The sequence below is a fragment of the Alligator mississippiensis genome, chromosome 15 (assembly GCF_030867095.1).
Source record: "Alligator mississippiensis isolate rAllMis1 chromosome 15, rAllMis1, whole genome shotgun sequence".
NCBI lineage: Eukaryota > Metazoa > Chordata > Crocodylia > Alligatoridae > Alligator > Alligator mississippiensis.
The window spans coordinates 28352426-28367782 of NC_081838.1; the positions used below are offsets into that span (position 1 = coordinate 28352426).

Genomic DNA, 15357 nt, shown 5'->3' on the forward strand with positions numbered 1-15357 from the left:
TCAGGCAGGGGGTAAGACTAAATCTGACCTCTGGAGGTCCCTCCCAGCCCCACTTTGCTAGGATTCTCTGATTTCTAGTTTCTTTTTCCCCTGGGCAAAAAAATATGAGTTGTGTTATACAGGATGATACACCTCAGCCTCTGCACTCACCATCTCAGCATCCTAGCTCCACCCATGGGGTCCTCCAGGCATGAGGTAGAAGTTGTGGTGATGGTGATCTTGGGTTGGCTCTCCCCCGGCAGGTTGGAGACCACATCTGGCTCTCTGGTTGCACCCAACGCTGCAGCTGTGACTCCCGCAACACCCTCCGCTGCTCCCATGCCCAGTGCTCCCCAGGCCAGCAGTGTGCCGTGAGACACAGTCGGCTGGGCTGCCAGCGCCACTTGAGCACCTGCGTGGTGACGGGAGACCCACACTACTTCACCTTCGATGGGGCCGTGGCGCATTTCCAGGGTGCCTGTGACTACGAGGTTGCGCACACCTGCAACTCCTCGGCTGCCGTGTCCTTCCGCGTGGTTATGGCCAACCGGCATTTCCGCAGCCCCCGTGTCTCCTTTGTGTACCGTGTGGAGGTTTGGCTCCGCAGCCACCAGCTCAATGCCCATGTCGTCTTGGAGCGCGGCAAGGCTGTCCACGTGAGTTAGTTATCCCACGATGGCAATGGGTGCCATTTTGCCTGTGGCTTTACTGCAGGCAGTTGCTATTGCAGATGGATCTTCCTGAGTCCCAGATCCAGGGGTGCTCAACCCCTGGCCCAATGGACCAAATCCAGTGCACTATCACTAGAGGGGTTCAAGAAGAGGCTGGACAGCCACTGGTTGGGGATGATAGAAACATCTTGATGTTTGCTTGATGTTTTACTATGGGGATGTCCCAGACTTCTGGGCTTTGCTCCATGTGTAGGGTTTTTTAAGCCTCACCCAGAGGTGCTAGGTTTTGGCTGCAGCCCAGGCTGGGGATGGGGACTGGGCTGTGCCAACGCTTCTGCTGGGACCAACCCCAGAGGGTCCTGGCTAGAGGGCCTTGCCCCTCTGCTCATGCTCAGATCAATGCCAGATTTGGGGGCAGGAAGGGATTTTCCCCCCTAATCAGATTGATATGGATTGGGGGGTGGGTTACCTTCCTCTGTAGCAGGACACAGCAAAGAGCCCATTGCTCCTTGTTCTGCCATCTGCCCCCACTGAGAACAGCCCAGCTCCATCCTCTTTGCAGCCACCCTGCGGGAGTTGAAGGCTGCTATTCAATCCCCCCTCGGTCTTCTCTTCTGCAGACTAAATAAACCCGGTTCCCTCAGCCTCTCCTTACCAGTCATGTCCCTCAGCCCATGAACCATTTTCATTGCCCTCCACTGGACTCTCTCCAACTCGCCCCATCCCTTCTATAGTGGGGGACCCAAAACTGGACACAGGTGTGGAATATCTTAGTTAGCCTACAAAGGTGCCAATCAACCCTGTCTTGTATGATTCTGTATCCCAGTGCCTTGTCTGTGCACTCCTGCTCGCATTGACCCCTTCCCTAAGGTGATTCGCCCATGATTGCCCCCATGGCATTACAGCTACCACCAGCAGAGGCTGACGTGACCCAAACACAGCCTATGCCCAAGCAGGAGTCGTAGTCTCTTCTCTTCTTTCCCGGTGACATCCTGCTCCGGGGCTCAGTGTGCAGCTGGGCTTCTCTTCTCTTGAGACACGGGGCACAAGGTAAAGGGGGCTCCAGCATGGAGGTAGCAGGGCTCGAACCTCCAGCCTTGGTGAGGAGGATGCTGCTGGGAGGGGCAGTGTCTCAGGTTAACTCTTCCCTGGCCCTGCCGCTGCTGATAGATTAAGGGCATTGGCTTCTCCCTTGCTAGAGAAACCCATGGCAGCTGCATTAACCCACACCTCTGGGGGCAGGGTCAGAACAGGGAGGGGGTGGGGTCAAGTGAAGAAGGGGTGTGGCTTACTATATTCCAAGGTCTGGAGTTCAGGCATTGGTCAGGTTTGCTGATCAGGCCTCCTCCGGCCAATCAGTAGCCATACGTTACATACATCACGTGGTTCACTAGCAAATTGCGCAATAAATCAGCCCCTGTTGGCATCCACTGCCTCCCGGGGCAAGGCAAAGGCCGGTTCGGGGGTGCAGTGACCGCATTCCCCTCCCGGGCCAGGTCAATGGGACAAGGATGCGGCTGCCGGCCCAGCTGGGCCCCAGTGCCGAGATCGTGCGGCTGAAGAACCTGCTGGTGGTGAGGGCCGGGGGCAGCCTGGAGGTGCAGTTCAACGGTGCCAGCAGCGCTTTTGTGCGCGTGGGACCTGAGCACCGGCGTGGGCTCTGCGGCATGTGCGGCAACTTCGATGGGGACCCTACAGATGACAAGGTGCTGCCGGATGGGACCCCCGCCCACGACGACGCCCAGTTTGGCAACGCCTGGGTCTCTGACCGCAGCCCACCAGGGTAAGCCACTGGTGCCCTGCTGAGACCTAGGGGGTTTCAGGGGAGCTTTAGAGCCTGGGGTGGTTCTTCAGGCCAGCCCCATGCTCTGTGGGACCAGCCACTTCCATAGCATGGCCTGGCATTGTCATTGCCTGGGAGAGGAGAGCAGGCCCCCTAGCTCCTGGCTTCTTAGGGAACATGAGGCCAAGTGGCTCTGGTTATGGCAGGGTTTGGGTTTACCCTCTTTGGGGGCAGACAGCAGGTGGGAAGGGGCAGAGGCCGGAGAGAGCAGGGCCCAGCAGGTCGGCACCAGCTTGGGGATTTTGAACCTTTCTGGCCTCCTGGTCCCAACAGGATGGCTCTCACCTGGGGGTGGGGGAGGGGGCTGCAAAATTCAGCCACGTTCCAGACGGGGCTGGGGGCTAGAAGAGGTCCCCGGGACCACATTGGAGAGGGCCTAGCTGGACCCAGGTCCCAGCGGCTTGGGGGAGGATGTCTGTGCAGCGCTTCGGGAGCTCCGTCGGCATCCAGCAGAGTCCTGCGGTTCTCTTCCCAGACAGAGATGGGGGGCCGGAGGTCAGCTCCAGGCTCCCCAGATCCCTGGGGGAGGGGCACACCAGTCCAGATCCACCCTGTCAGTGACCCTTTCCAAACCAAGTGCATTAGGCACCAGTCTAAGAAGGGGGAACTGGAGTCTAGAGGGGTGATGGAGCCTGGAGGCTAAGGACGGGACAAGTGAGGGGCCAATAGCTTGCATGCGGCAGTGGCTGAGGGACTGTGAACGGGTCCCCCTGGCTCTGGGTGGCATCTCTCTCAGCCTCCCCATGTAGCCAGAGCCTGGCCATTCCTCTGGCCATCCTGGCACCCCCTTTACTGAGTACCTGGGGCTCCAAGCTGCATCAGCCCACACGTGGCCTGTGGGAGGTGAATCGGTCCTTCCCTGGCCTTGCAATATGGAAATAACCCACTGCCTTCCCATAATGGCTCCAGGTGCACAAATGGCACAGGCGAGCTGCGGCCATGCCTGGCACTCCCTGAGGTCCGGCGCCTCTGCGGGATCCTCACCAACCGCTCGGGGCCCTTCGCTGAGTGCCACTGGCATGAGCTCCCTGGCCCCTACCTCGAGTCCTGCGTTTACGACCTGTGCCAGTACGGGACGGGCAACCGCATGCTGTGCGCCGCCTTGGAGTCCTACGCCGAGATGTGCGCCCTGCTGGGCGTGCGGGTGCCCAGCTGGAGACGGGCCCTGGGCTGTGGTAAGCACTGGGGGCTTGGGGTTGCTGTCCTTGGGGTTACTGAGGTCTCAGGGACTGCGGTGCTGGCAAAGAATCACAGCCAGGAGATCCTCATCCTAACAAATTGGCATGGGCTTGGTTGGGTAGCAAAGCCTTGGTCAGGTTTATGGTCACCAAGGCATGGCCCTGACATGCGTGTGATTCTACAGACAAGGAGTGAATGCATGTATACCCCTTGTGAGAGTGGGGCTGGAGCCTGATGAGGGATAACTGAAGTCTAACATGGGGTTGGAGTCTAACAATAGGAACTGGAGCCTAAGAGGGAGGTGGAGGCTTAGGAGGAGAACTGGAGTCTGATGAGAGGGCACGGAGTCTTCACAAGGGCGAAACTGGAGCCTAACGAGGGGGTCCTGGAGTCTAACAAGGGGCCCCTCAAGTCTAACAAGGGGCCTGAAGTCTAACAAAGTGAGAACTGGGATCTAATGCAGGGTGCAGGGCCTAACAAAGGGACCTGGAAGCTAATGTGGGGGGGATGTGGAGCCTAATGAAGGGGGCTGGAGCCTAACGAGTGTAACAGCCACAGCACCAGAGTCTGAGCAGACACGTGGCCCCGGGTAGAGCCCTGCTGAGTCGGGAAGGGGCCACTCAGTGAAATCCTGCAAGGGTCGCTCTTCTCTCGCTCCCACCAGGTTTCCTCTGCCCGGCCAACCAGTACTTCGATTTCTGCGGCCCGGCCTGCCCGGCCTCATGCGCGGACCCCGGCGCCCCTGCCCGCTGCAGGAAGCCCTGTGTGGCTGGCTGCTTCTGCAGGGAGGGCTACGCACTGGAGGCGGGCGTGTGTGTGCCCCAGAGACAGTGCGGGTGCCTGCTGGACGGCCACTACCATGTTCTAGGCACGGAGCTGATCCTGACCGATACCTGCAGTCGCAAGTGCATCTGTCGGGAGCCGGCCCAACCCATGCAGTGCCAGCCCCATGCCTGCAGGGCCCTGGAGACCTGCCGAATTCTGGATGGTGTCCGGGGATGCCACCCCATGCAATTCGGCCTCCTGAGGGTCTTCGGCCACCTACACTACATCACATTCGATGGAGCCACCTATGACACCCCAGGGGCCTGCACGTACACCCTGAGCACGTACTGCGGCCCTCCTGGGCAGCTCCCTGGCTTCACCGTCAGGGTGGAGAGTCAGCACTGGGGGTCCATTGCCATGTCCCGGGTGCGCCGGGTGGAGGTGGAAGTTTACGGGCATCGTGTTGCGATATCAGTGGGGCAGGACAGCCGGGTCCAGGTGAAGGCATTTCTGAACGACTGAGAAATCGGCACCTTTCAGCCCAAAGACCACCTTAAAAATCCCCTCTCTCCCATCATGCTGATCTTAGCCCGGTGATTCTCAACCAGGTGTTGTAGCCTCCTCCTCTCTCCAATCCCAGTGAGATTAAACCAGTGATTCTCAACCAGGTGACATGATGCTTTCATCCTCTCTCATGTCACGGGGGGGCTGCATGAGGGCTGGTCTCAGCCCCAGTGGTCATGGGTGGAGGTCCCCGGAGCAGGCACGGGGACTGGAAACTCACCCCCTCACCCCGGCCACTGGCTCTGAGCCCAGCCCCGCACAGCCTGGCTGGATTGGCTTTACTGCTGCCTCCACTGCTGGGCCTGCTGGTAAAGCAGCGGCCACCAATAGGGGAGGGGAGGGAACACACCTGTGAGCATGAAGGGAAAGGTGGAGATAATCTTACCTTTGGGGACTTGAGATAAAAGTCTCGGATGGTCTGTGGTGGAGCTCCAATATGAAAGGGGTGGGGGGTACAGCTTCACCACTGCCTCCTGCCCTTTATCCACCCCTCACAGGCTTCTCCGTGTCCCCCCAGGTGAATGGGTCTCTAGCCAATCTGCCCCTGGTCCTGGCAGCAGGGAAAGTCCATGCCTACTTCAGCAGTTCATCCACCATGGTCCAGACAGACTTCGGCCTCAGCGTCTCCTATGACTGGTCCCATGATGTGACCATGAGCATCCCCGAGGCCTACGCCAGAGCCCTCTGTGGGCTTGGGGGAGACTTCGATGGGGACCCGAGCAATGATTTCCGGACACCCACTGGCACTCTGGTCCATGATGCTGCCACCTTCAGGGACAGCTGGAAGGAGCCTGGATCCCCCTTTCACTGCTTAGCCGTGGGGGTCCCGACACTGTGTAGTGAAGCTGAGCTGGCCCAATATGGATCCCCAAATGCCTGTGGGATGCTTGTTGATGCCAACGGGCCCTTCCACACATGTGGCATGCCGGCCTCTGTGCAGTCCCTGGCTGAGAGCTGCGTGAAGGACATGTGCGCCAAGCAGGGCAGCCGCCAGGCCCTGTGTGAGGCATTGAGCAGCTATGCCAGGCAGTGCCAGCGCCACGGCCTGCCCATCCAACCCTGGCGCCACAAGGCTGGCTGCGGTGAGTAGACCCTTCCCTGTAGACAGGAGACTCTTTGTGAATAGTCCTCATTCCAGATCCAAGGAGACGCCTGGACACAGGAGGAGGGGTGGATGTCGTATACTTAGACTTCAGGAAGGCCTTCGTTACGGTATCCCACCCCATACTGGTGAACAAGTTAAGAGGCTGTGACTTGGATGACTGCACAGTCCGGTGGGTGGCGAATTGGCTGGAGGGTCGCACCCAGAGAGTCGTGGTAGATGGGTCGGTTTTGACCTGGAAGGGTGTGGGCAGTGGGATCCCGCAGGGCTCGGTCCTTGGACCGATACTCTTTAATGTCTTCATCAGTGACTTGGAAGAGGGAGTCAAATGTACTCTGTCCAAGTTTGCAGATGACACAAAGCTATGGGGAGAAGTGGACACGCCGGAGGGCAGGGAACAGCTGCAGGCAGACCTGGATAGGTTGCACAAGTGGGCAGAAAACAACAGGATGCAGTTCAACAAGGAGAAATGCAAAGTGCTGCACCTAGGGAGGAAAAATGTCCAGCACACCTACAACCTAGGGAATGACCTGCTGGGTGGCACGGAAGTGGAGAGGGATCTTGGAGTCCTAGTGGACTCCAAGATGAACATGAGCCAGCAGTGTGACGAAGCCATCAAAAAAGCCAATGGCACTTTATCGTGCATCAGCAGATGCATGACGAATAGGTCCAGGGAGGTGATACTTCCCCTCTATCGGGCGCTGGTCAGACCGCAGTTGTAGTACTGCATGCAATTCTGGGCGCCACACTTCAAGAAGGATGTGGATAACCTGGAGAGGGTCCAGAGAAGGGCAACTCGTATGGTTAAGGGCCTGCAGACCAAGCCCTACGAGGAGAGACTAGAGAAACTGGACCTTTTCAGCCTCCGCAAGAGAAGGTTGAGAGGCGACCTTGTGGCTGCCTATAAGTTCATCACGGGGGCACAGAAGGGAATTGGTGAGGATTTATTCACCAAGGCGCCCCCGGGGGTTACAAGAAATAATGGCCACAAGCTAGCAGAGAGCAGATTTAGATTGGACATTAGGAAGAACTTCTTCACAGTTCGAGTGGCCAAGGTCTGGAACGGGCTCCCAAGGGAGGTGGTGCTCTCCCCTACCCTGGGGGTCTTCAAGAGGAGGTTAGACGAGTATCTAGCTGGGGTCATCTAGACGCAGCACTCTTTCCTGCTTATGCAGGGGGTCGGACTTGATGATCTATTGAGGTCCCTTCCGACCCTAACATCTATGAATCTATGAGACCCTTCGTTAGCAAGCTCAAGCTCCAACATGTCCGATAAATGCAGGGGGATGCAGAGATACTGGGTCATGGATGTCTTGCCTAGTGGTTAAGCCACTGGGAGAAGGCAGGAGCCAACCATGGACCCCATCGGTGGGACAGGAATCTGGGATCAAGTTACTGGATCCAAAGGGAAACCCAGAGGCAAAGGCCAGATACAGAGTCTCAAGCTGGGTTTGGCTTCAGGCAGCACCTCTGTACCCTGCTGGAATCCATCATCTATCCCCACCACCAGTTACCCCACCCTGCAGCCCCCGCAAGGGTATGATGTGGTGCCCAGGCTGGACCCAACCCGACCCGCCTGACGTGCTGCACGGGGTACTGTGAGATCCTTCCAAGGATGTCATGGGCATTAGAGCAATCGGCTGTGCAAATTTCCACCCACTATTCACCACATCAACCCAGACATTTCCAATAGGAATCCAAAAGGTCCAAACCCTTCTCCTCAAATTGGGCCTTTTGAGGGCTTTGCAATGGGAGAATTGCTCTTGGATTTTTCCACAGGCAAGAAACAAGTGAAAGGGAAGAGCTAGGATTTTCAGCGATGGGTCTGGAGTGTAATGGGGGGTGGGAGGGGTCTTGATTGTAACAAGGGGATCTGGAGGCCAACGAAGGGGTCTAACCCCCTCCGTGTCTCAGCCACAGCTGCTCTGTTCCCCCTGCTCCCAACAGCCCCTACAAGTATTACAGACAGCCTGAGAGGCGGCAGCAGCACGTGGCTGAGACAACAATCCTGCCTTGAGCAGGGGGCTGGACCAGATGTAGCTTCCTGAGGTCTCCCCCAGCCCTGTTTTCCCATGATTCCTTGCTTCTACATCAAACACAGAGCAGTTTGAGACCATTGGTGCAGCGAATGAGTGAAAACAGAGTTCCTTTAGCATGTCTAACCCCTGCCCCCCCATCTCTTCCAGAGCTGCTCTGCCCCCCGCACAGCCACTACAAGCTTTGTGGCCCATCCTGCCCAGCCTCCTGTGCCAGCCCGGTGGAGCCCCAGCCCTGCCCCACGCCATGTGCTGAAGGCTGCCAGTGTGATGCAGGGCTGGTGCTGAGTGGCACCACGTGTGTGAGCCCAGAGCAATGTGGCTGCACCCACAATGGCCGCTACTATCTACCTGGAGAGCAGTTCTGGGAAGGCGAGCGGTGCCAGCAGCGGTGCCAGTGCCAGGGCTCGTCCCACATGGTTCAGTGCTCCAATGCCACCTGTGCCTCGGGGGAGATCTGCAGCATGCATGAGGGATTTCTGGGCTGTCACGTGCCCCCTCCTGGCATCTGCTGGGCAGCCGGGCTGCCCCACTACTACACCTTTGACGGGCGGCTCTACGATCTACATGGCACTTGCAGTTACATCTTTGCCGAGGCCTGTGGGGTCTCCCCAGCAGCGCCCTACTTCCGCGTGGACGTGAGGCACAAGCACCAGCCCCAGGACCCTGTGGCCGGGCTATCGGAGGTGTCCGTCTTGGTGAATGGAGTCCACATCCATCTATGGAGAGGACAGCCTGGCACCGTGGAGGTAACTCTATGGGGTGAACACTCCCAGGGGAAGTCCCTGAGCTTTTGTCTCCGGAGAGCCAGAAACATCCTGTCCTCTCATCATTGGGTCATTGGCATGATATGAGTGGGAAAATACCATATTTATTCATCTACCACACGGTTTTCCCCCCAAAACCAGCCCTCCAAAATTGAGCAGGCATGTCCTAAACAGGAAAAACCGAATCTCTTTGCTGGAATGGAAGCATGGAGACACTGGGCTACAGTGGCTGCAGAATTGGCAGTAGCTGCCCATTTTGTGGTGGCTTTAAAAGGGTTCATGCTAATCTTTTTTGGCCTGAAACAGGCCGCGTAGGGCCAGCCAGTTGCTGGATGTGGTTGGCCGCACCTGTGGGAGGATCTTTTATTTATTTGTAGTCTGCCTTCCGAAAAACAAGATGAAAATCCAGCGTTCAGGGATATTATGAGCAAAAAACCAGAAAAATGAGTTTCCCATTCAATGTAAGATCTCTCCAACCTCGATACCAATGTCCCTCGGGCAGCGATTCTGAACTGGGTGTTGCTCCTCCCTGGGGGATGCCGTGAGATCCTTTGAAGGGTACCACAGGCACTTAGCACTATCATTTGTGCAGACTCCTACCCGTGATTCACCAGATCAACCCAGAGTTTTCCAGTAGCAGTCCAGGGAGTCTGAACCCTCCTGGGGCCTTTTAACAGGAGAATCCCACTAGGATTTTTCCATAGGCAAGAAAGCAGTGAAAGTGAAGAGCTGGGATTTTCAGAAGGGGCCCTGGAGTCTAACAAGGGGAGGCCTGGCATCAAAAATAGCTGAGAAGCACTGCTCTCTAGGTCCACCACCTTGGAGACAGATTTGTGTACTGAGCTGCATTGCCCATGCCCATCTGACTCTCTCCCAGAGCTACAGCATAATTAAGTCTTCTCTAGGCTTTGGGAATCTCCCTTCTCCCGCATTCAGGGCCTGGGATTAGGCTCCAACTCTCCATGAAGGCGGTGTGGGCCTGGCATGGGCTTCAGGAGGGGGCGGGCATTGTGTGGAGAGGAGTTGGAGTCATTGCCAACACCTCCTGAAGTCAGCAGCGGAGGGGCCGGGGAGGCTCTGCCAGGCTGAGAACATTGATTCACTCAGCAGGAAACATTGAGAGAACTTGGGTTTAGAAAACTTGAGATTAATTGGGGGAAAAAAAAAAACTAGGGTAAAGGAGCTGCATCATCTGGACCTTGGTGCTGGCCAGTCAGGGACCCCTCAATGCTTGCTGCATCCAGCGCCTGTGGTGCCCACTCTGGAGCAGGCACCACATATAACATGGGTTCTGGAGCAGGCATCGCGGTCCCAGACTGGCTGGAGTGAACCGCAGGCACTGGATCTGGCATGTCCAATCCGCACTGTTCATCCAGCCCACAGACCAGTCCTGGTCATCCCTACTCTGTGGCTTGGCTAAAATATCCAACAGCTTCCAAAAGAAGGTAGGAGAGAGGCCGGGATTCCTTAGGTTGAGACCTTGTATTGGACTAGTGTCATCACCTGGGAAAGAGTTAATGACCCGTGTCATCGCCTGGGACCGAGCTAGTGACTGGAATTGTAGCCTGAGACAGAGCTAGCAACCAGCGGCATCACCCAGGACACAGCTAGCAACTGGCATCATAGCCCAGGACAGAGCTAGGAACCAGCACTGTTGCCCAGGGCAGAGCTAGCAACCAGAGGCATCACCCGGGACAGAGCTGACGCCCAGCGCTGTTGTCCGGGGCAGAGCTAGTGACCAGTGTCATAGCCCAAGACAGGGCTAGCAACTGCTGTCATAGCCTGGGACAGAGCTAGCAACCAGTGTCATAGCCTGGGACAGAGCTAGCAACTGGCAGCTTCTCCTGGGACAGAGCTAGTGACCAGCATTGAGGGTGGGGACAGAACTAGCAACTGGTGTTGTAGCCACATACAGAGCTAGCGAGCAGAGTCATAGCTGAGGACAGAGCTAGCGACTGGTGTCATCACTTGGGACAGAGCTAGCAACTGGCAGCATCGCCCAGGACAGAGCTAGTGACCAGCAGAGTCGTAGTCGGGGATAGCAGGGGGTGAGAGAGATTCTCAGGGGCAGCAGACACCCAAATAGCAGACACACAATTACATGTGCTTGTTGAGTGTCTGCCTCCCACTCAAGATTTTCCCACACCCCCTCCCTTCAGCTGGTGTTCACCATGCCGGGCCCGGCTTGCAGGGATCAGAGACCTGATGAAGCACATCTCTCATTCAAAATCTTGGCTAACTTAATCTCAGCTCCCCAGTTGGTGCCATAAAAGTGGTCACCCTACCTCTGATGGTCCCATCCAGCCCCGCTTCCCTACAACTCTCCGCCCTGGCCCGGTTATGACTCCCTGGTGCTGTCCTCTCTCCCCCGCAGGTGGATGGTGTGGCCCAGCCCTTGCCCCTGCACCTGCCAGCCGCAGGTGTCAAGGTCCATGCAAATGGGCTGCTTGTGGCACTGAGCACGGGTTTTGGACTGCAGCTCCGCTCCGACCTAGCCCATGGCCTGGAGCTCATCCTGCCCCCAGCCTTCCGCAGCCACACCTGCGGGCTCTGCGGGAACTTCAACGGGACCCCTGATGACGACGACCTGCTGCCGGATGACTCCCAGGCACCCGATGCCTCCAGCTTGGCTGCGGGCTGGAAGGTGGCATCAGTGCCTGGCTGCACTGATGGCTGCCTGGAGGTGTGCCCGGGCTGTGCCCAGGATGCTAGGCTGGTGGCAGCAAAGTCCCAGTGCTGGGTGCTCCAGGACCCCGATGGGCCCTTCTCCATGTGCCATGCCCAGCTGGACCCCAGCCCCTACATGTTGGCCTGTGTCTTCGATGTGTGCGTGTCTGGCGGGGACACGCGTGTGCTGTGCCCTTCCATTCAGACCTATGCCTCTGCCTGCCAGCGGGCAAATGCCAGCATCTCCCCATGGAGAAACAACTCCTTCTGTGGTAAGTAGACCCCTCATTACCTCTGAGCTCCTTCCACCAGAGATAATCCCTGGTTTGTCACCCTCTCCATCCCTCCCAGTCCAATTCCCACCAGTATTGCACCCAGGTCTGGTCCCCACACCTCCCAAAGGCTAGACCCTCAATACTGGAGGAAGAACAAAACCCAAGAGAGAGGAACAAAACCCAGCTCAGAGCCAGCTCACTCTCCCTTCTGGCCTCTGCTGTCTGCTGACATGTGACCCAGGAGATGGGGCAAGACAGATCTAAGGTCTGATTCAGTCAGTGGCAATTTTTAGAGTAGTTTTCCCCTAAGCACTCTTAAAAAATACCTAACAGAGGTGCAGAGCCCTTTGGATGGCTAATGTGGGTATTCACATGCTTTTGTTTCATCACCGTCATCTTTCGTGGACCCCTTAGACATAGTCTGCAGACCCTCCAGGGGGTCCACAGACCACAGGTTGGAAACCACGGTTCTGAAAGAAAGTCTGTGGGGATTTATTACCAACTGTGTCCCATGATACAAGAATGAGGGGTCACAGTGCAAGGCAGGGCACGACTCCTGCATTGTGTGGTGGCAGAGAGCAAAGGCCAGAAAGGAGAGGGAGCTGAGTTTTGTTCCTCTCTGGGCTCATTTACACAAGATGCATTTAAGGCACATTAGCCTAAATTTAAGGTGCATTAGGGCATGCATCTACATGCGCGTGCCGTTAATGCGCTTTAAAAATGGTGTAGGTACACAGGTATCAAATATAGGTGCAATTAGTTAAGATGCGATTAGTTACGGCACATTAATGCTGTGTGTGCCGACTGACTTGGGACTAACTTGAGTCCCATGTTGGTCCACACACAGAGTTAATGCATGTGTAGACGCATGCCTAAGCCTGCTTAATGCACATTAAGCTAATGTGCATTACATTTAAGTGTGCTTATTTGCACATGTAGACACACTCTTTCTTGTAGCCCCCAGCATTGAGGGTCTAGGTCTCTAAGAAGTCCTGATTCAGGGACCAGGACCCTTGCTGCCATGCTCAATAACAAGCAGGAATAGTGTCCTTGTCCCCGGATAAGCAGATCCTCTGTTTGTAGCCTAAGGGTCCTCTTTTTTCTTGGTACCCACATGGGAGATGCCCCCATCCCAGCACTTGGACTCAGTCTCTTTGCTTCTTCCTGTCTTTCCTTTCCCCGCATCCTGAATTCACCCCCATTCCTTCCACTGGTGCTGTTTTGGGGGCTCTAGATCCTACCTCTGGGTCCTGGCTTATCTCAGTCCCATTGAGTGGTCACCCGTGAGTAGAACGCTGGTGGTCCGGTTGTCTAATCTGAGCTCAGGATGGTGCTGGGGTTCTTGACTGGCTTTGTCCTCCCCACAGCCCCCAGGTGTCCAGCCCACAGCCACTACCAGCCCTGTGCAGACCCCTGCCATGCAGCCTGCCCCCATGCCACCTTGTGCCCATCACCATGCATGGAGAGCTGTGTATGCGATGCTGGGTTTCGGCGTCACGGCACCAGCTGCGTTCCTACGGAGGAGATCCCAGAGCCCACCCATGGGCCCCAAGTCAGTGTCATGGCATGGCCTACCATGCGTGTCATCGACCGGCCGGGGCGGACCTAGAACCTGCAGATGATGTGGAACACAGCACACGTGGATAAAAGGAAACTGAAAGCTTTGCTACACTGCTTGGGATGAAAGGCTGGACGATTCGGTTTCAGGGGGAAACAGAAACAACTGGACCTCTACTGGATGGTGCATGACTTGGCTAGAGGAGAGGCATTGGCACAGCACAGTCCTCATCCCCAGTCTGGGCTGCAGCCAGCACCCAGGGCTTCCAGGGGAGGCCTCCAAACCCCCTGACATGGAGCAGCAAGGGTGGAAGCAATTCCCTCCTGGCTTCAGGAAAATCAGAAGGTTCCCGTTTGATTCTTGCTCTGTGCCTCACATGTTGGTGCCTTGTCCAGGGGAGTTGTGCACTCTCCAACACTGGAGGGGGTTCAAGGAGAGGCTGGACATACACTGGTTGGGGATGATCTGGGTGGAGCTAGGCCTATGCCTAAAGGGAGTTGTGCATTCTCCATCATCTCCTTGAACTTGAGGGTTCAAGGAGAGGCTGGACATGCACTGAGATCATCTAGGCATTGTGATGCCTGTGCTCTGCTATGGGGATGTTCCAGGCTTCTGGGCTTTGCTTGTTGCCCCCTTAGCCCCATTTTCTGCTCCATGTGTCAGGTGGTTTTTAAGCCTCCCCCAGAGACTCTGGGTGCTGGCTGCAGCTCGGGCTGGGGATGGGGACTGGGCTGTGTGAGAATGCTCCTGCTGGGACCAACTCTGCAGGCTCCTGACTAGAGGGTCTTGCCCTCTGCTCAGGCTCAGACCGATGCCATATCTGGGGTCAGGAAGGGATTTATCCCCTGGTCAGATTGGTACAGACTTGGGGGGGGGGGGGGGGTTGCCTTCCTCTGTAGCAGGGGCATGGCCTCTACCTGGGGTCCCTGGAGTGTCTTTTAACAACCTTCTACAGCAGCAGGACTTTGGTGGCTGCGGTCCCCCTGCTTTCCCTGGGGCAGGTTCGGATGCAATAAATATCTGGGGTCGTGTCAGGGTTGGCAGTAGTTTTACAAAGAGGTTTGATGCTGGATGTGTCTGGGGTGATTTGGACAGAGCTGAGCCTCAGGCAGAGGTTGGACTGGATGTGACCTCTGGAGGTCCCTTCCAGCCATACATATAGGACTCTGTGCCTCTATATGACCTCTGGAGGTCCCCTTCACCCTGACATCACTATGACCCCATAATGATGACTATGACCTCCAGAGGCCCCTTTCACTCTGACTTCGCTATGATTCCCTATTACAAAATAATCACAAGCTGCTCTTTCTTTTGTTCTCTCCTTCCAATTAAAAGTACTCATGAAACAGCATCTGGCCTTCTTGAGCCCTGGGCGGTGCTTCCAGTGGACACTATTTTCCTCACCATGTGGATGTTCCCCCAGGTTAATCTTTCCACACCTGAGTGGGTGTGTTTTAGCTAGAGTTAAATCCAGTCCAGAGGGCCAGGGGCTGGAGAGGAGGAGCTACATTAAGAGACAGCAGAATTGCACCAGAAGAGCAGCCTGACTAGCAGAAGGTTGGGGCCATTCAAAAGGAGAGAGAGTCCTTTAACAGCTGGGCAGTGAAGACATCAGGAGGAATTGTGGGGGCAATATTAAGCCATGATAGATTCTTGCCTGGATAGAAATGCTACTGCCTCTCCCAGGCAGTTGGTTTTGGAGTCCAGTAGGGTAGGTATCAAAGGGGGGGGGGGCAACTGGGACCCAGGGGCAGGTTCTGGGGGTCCCTGAAGCTGAGAGCATTTCTCCCTCTTTTCTCACCCCCGACACACAGGCTGTAACAGCCGGCAGCTTTTGTGCCTGGTGGGGCGGGGCAAGGGGGTAAGAGCCCCGATTTGGAGGTCCCTGGGGCAGGAGCAGAAGTTGCAATGGGACATGAGTTCAAACCCCACCATAGACCCCAGGCAGTGC

General features: G+C 56.4%; 1 protein-coding gene across 1 annotated transcript in view; it reads left to right on the forward strand.

Annotated features, from left to right (window-relative positions):
- The window catches only part of LOC106737198 (IgGFc-binding protein-like), a 33373-nt gene extending 20685 nt beyond the window's left edge, over nt 1-12688 (forward strand). Inside the window, exons 13-19 of the mRNA XM_019498429.1 lie at nt 243-635; nt 2147-2433; nt 3403-3668; nt 4337-4935; nt 5519-6083; nt 8290-8888; nt 11281-12688. Of these exons, the coding sequence (XP_019353974.1) occupies nt 243-635; nt 2147-2433; nt 3403-3668; nt 4337-4935; nt 5519-6083; nt 8290-8888; nt 11281-11853 (3282 nt within the window). The 3' untranslated portion in view covers nt 11854-12688. The remainder of the gene's footprint in view (nt 1-242; nt 636-2146; nt 2434-3402; nt 3669-4336; nt 4936-5518; nt 6084-8289; nt 8889-11280) is intronic.
- Nucleotides 12689-15357: the final 2669 nt, after the last annotated feature.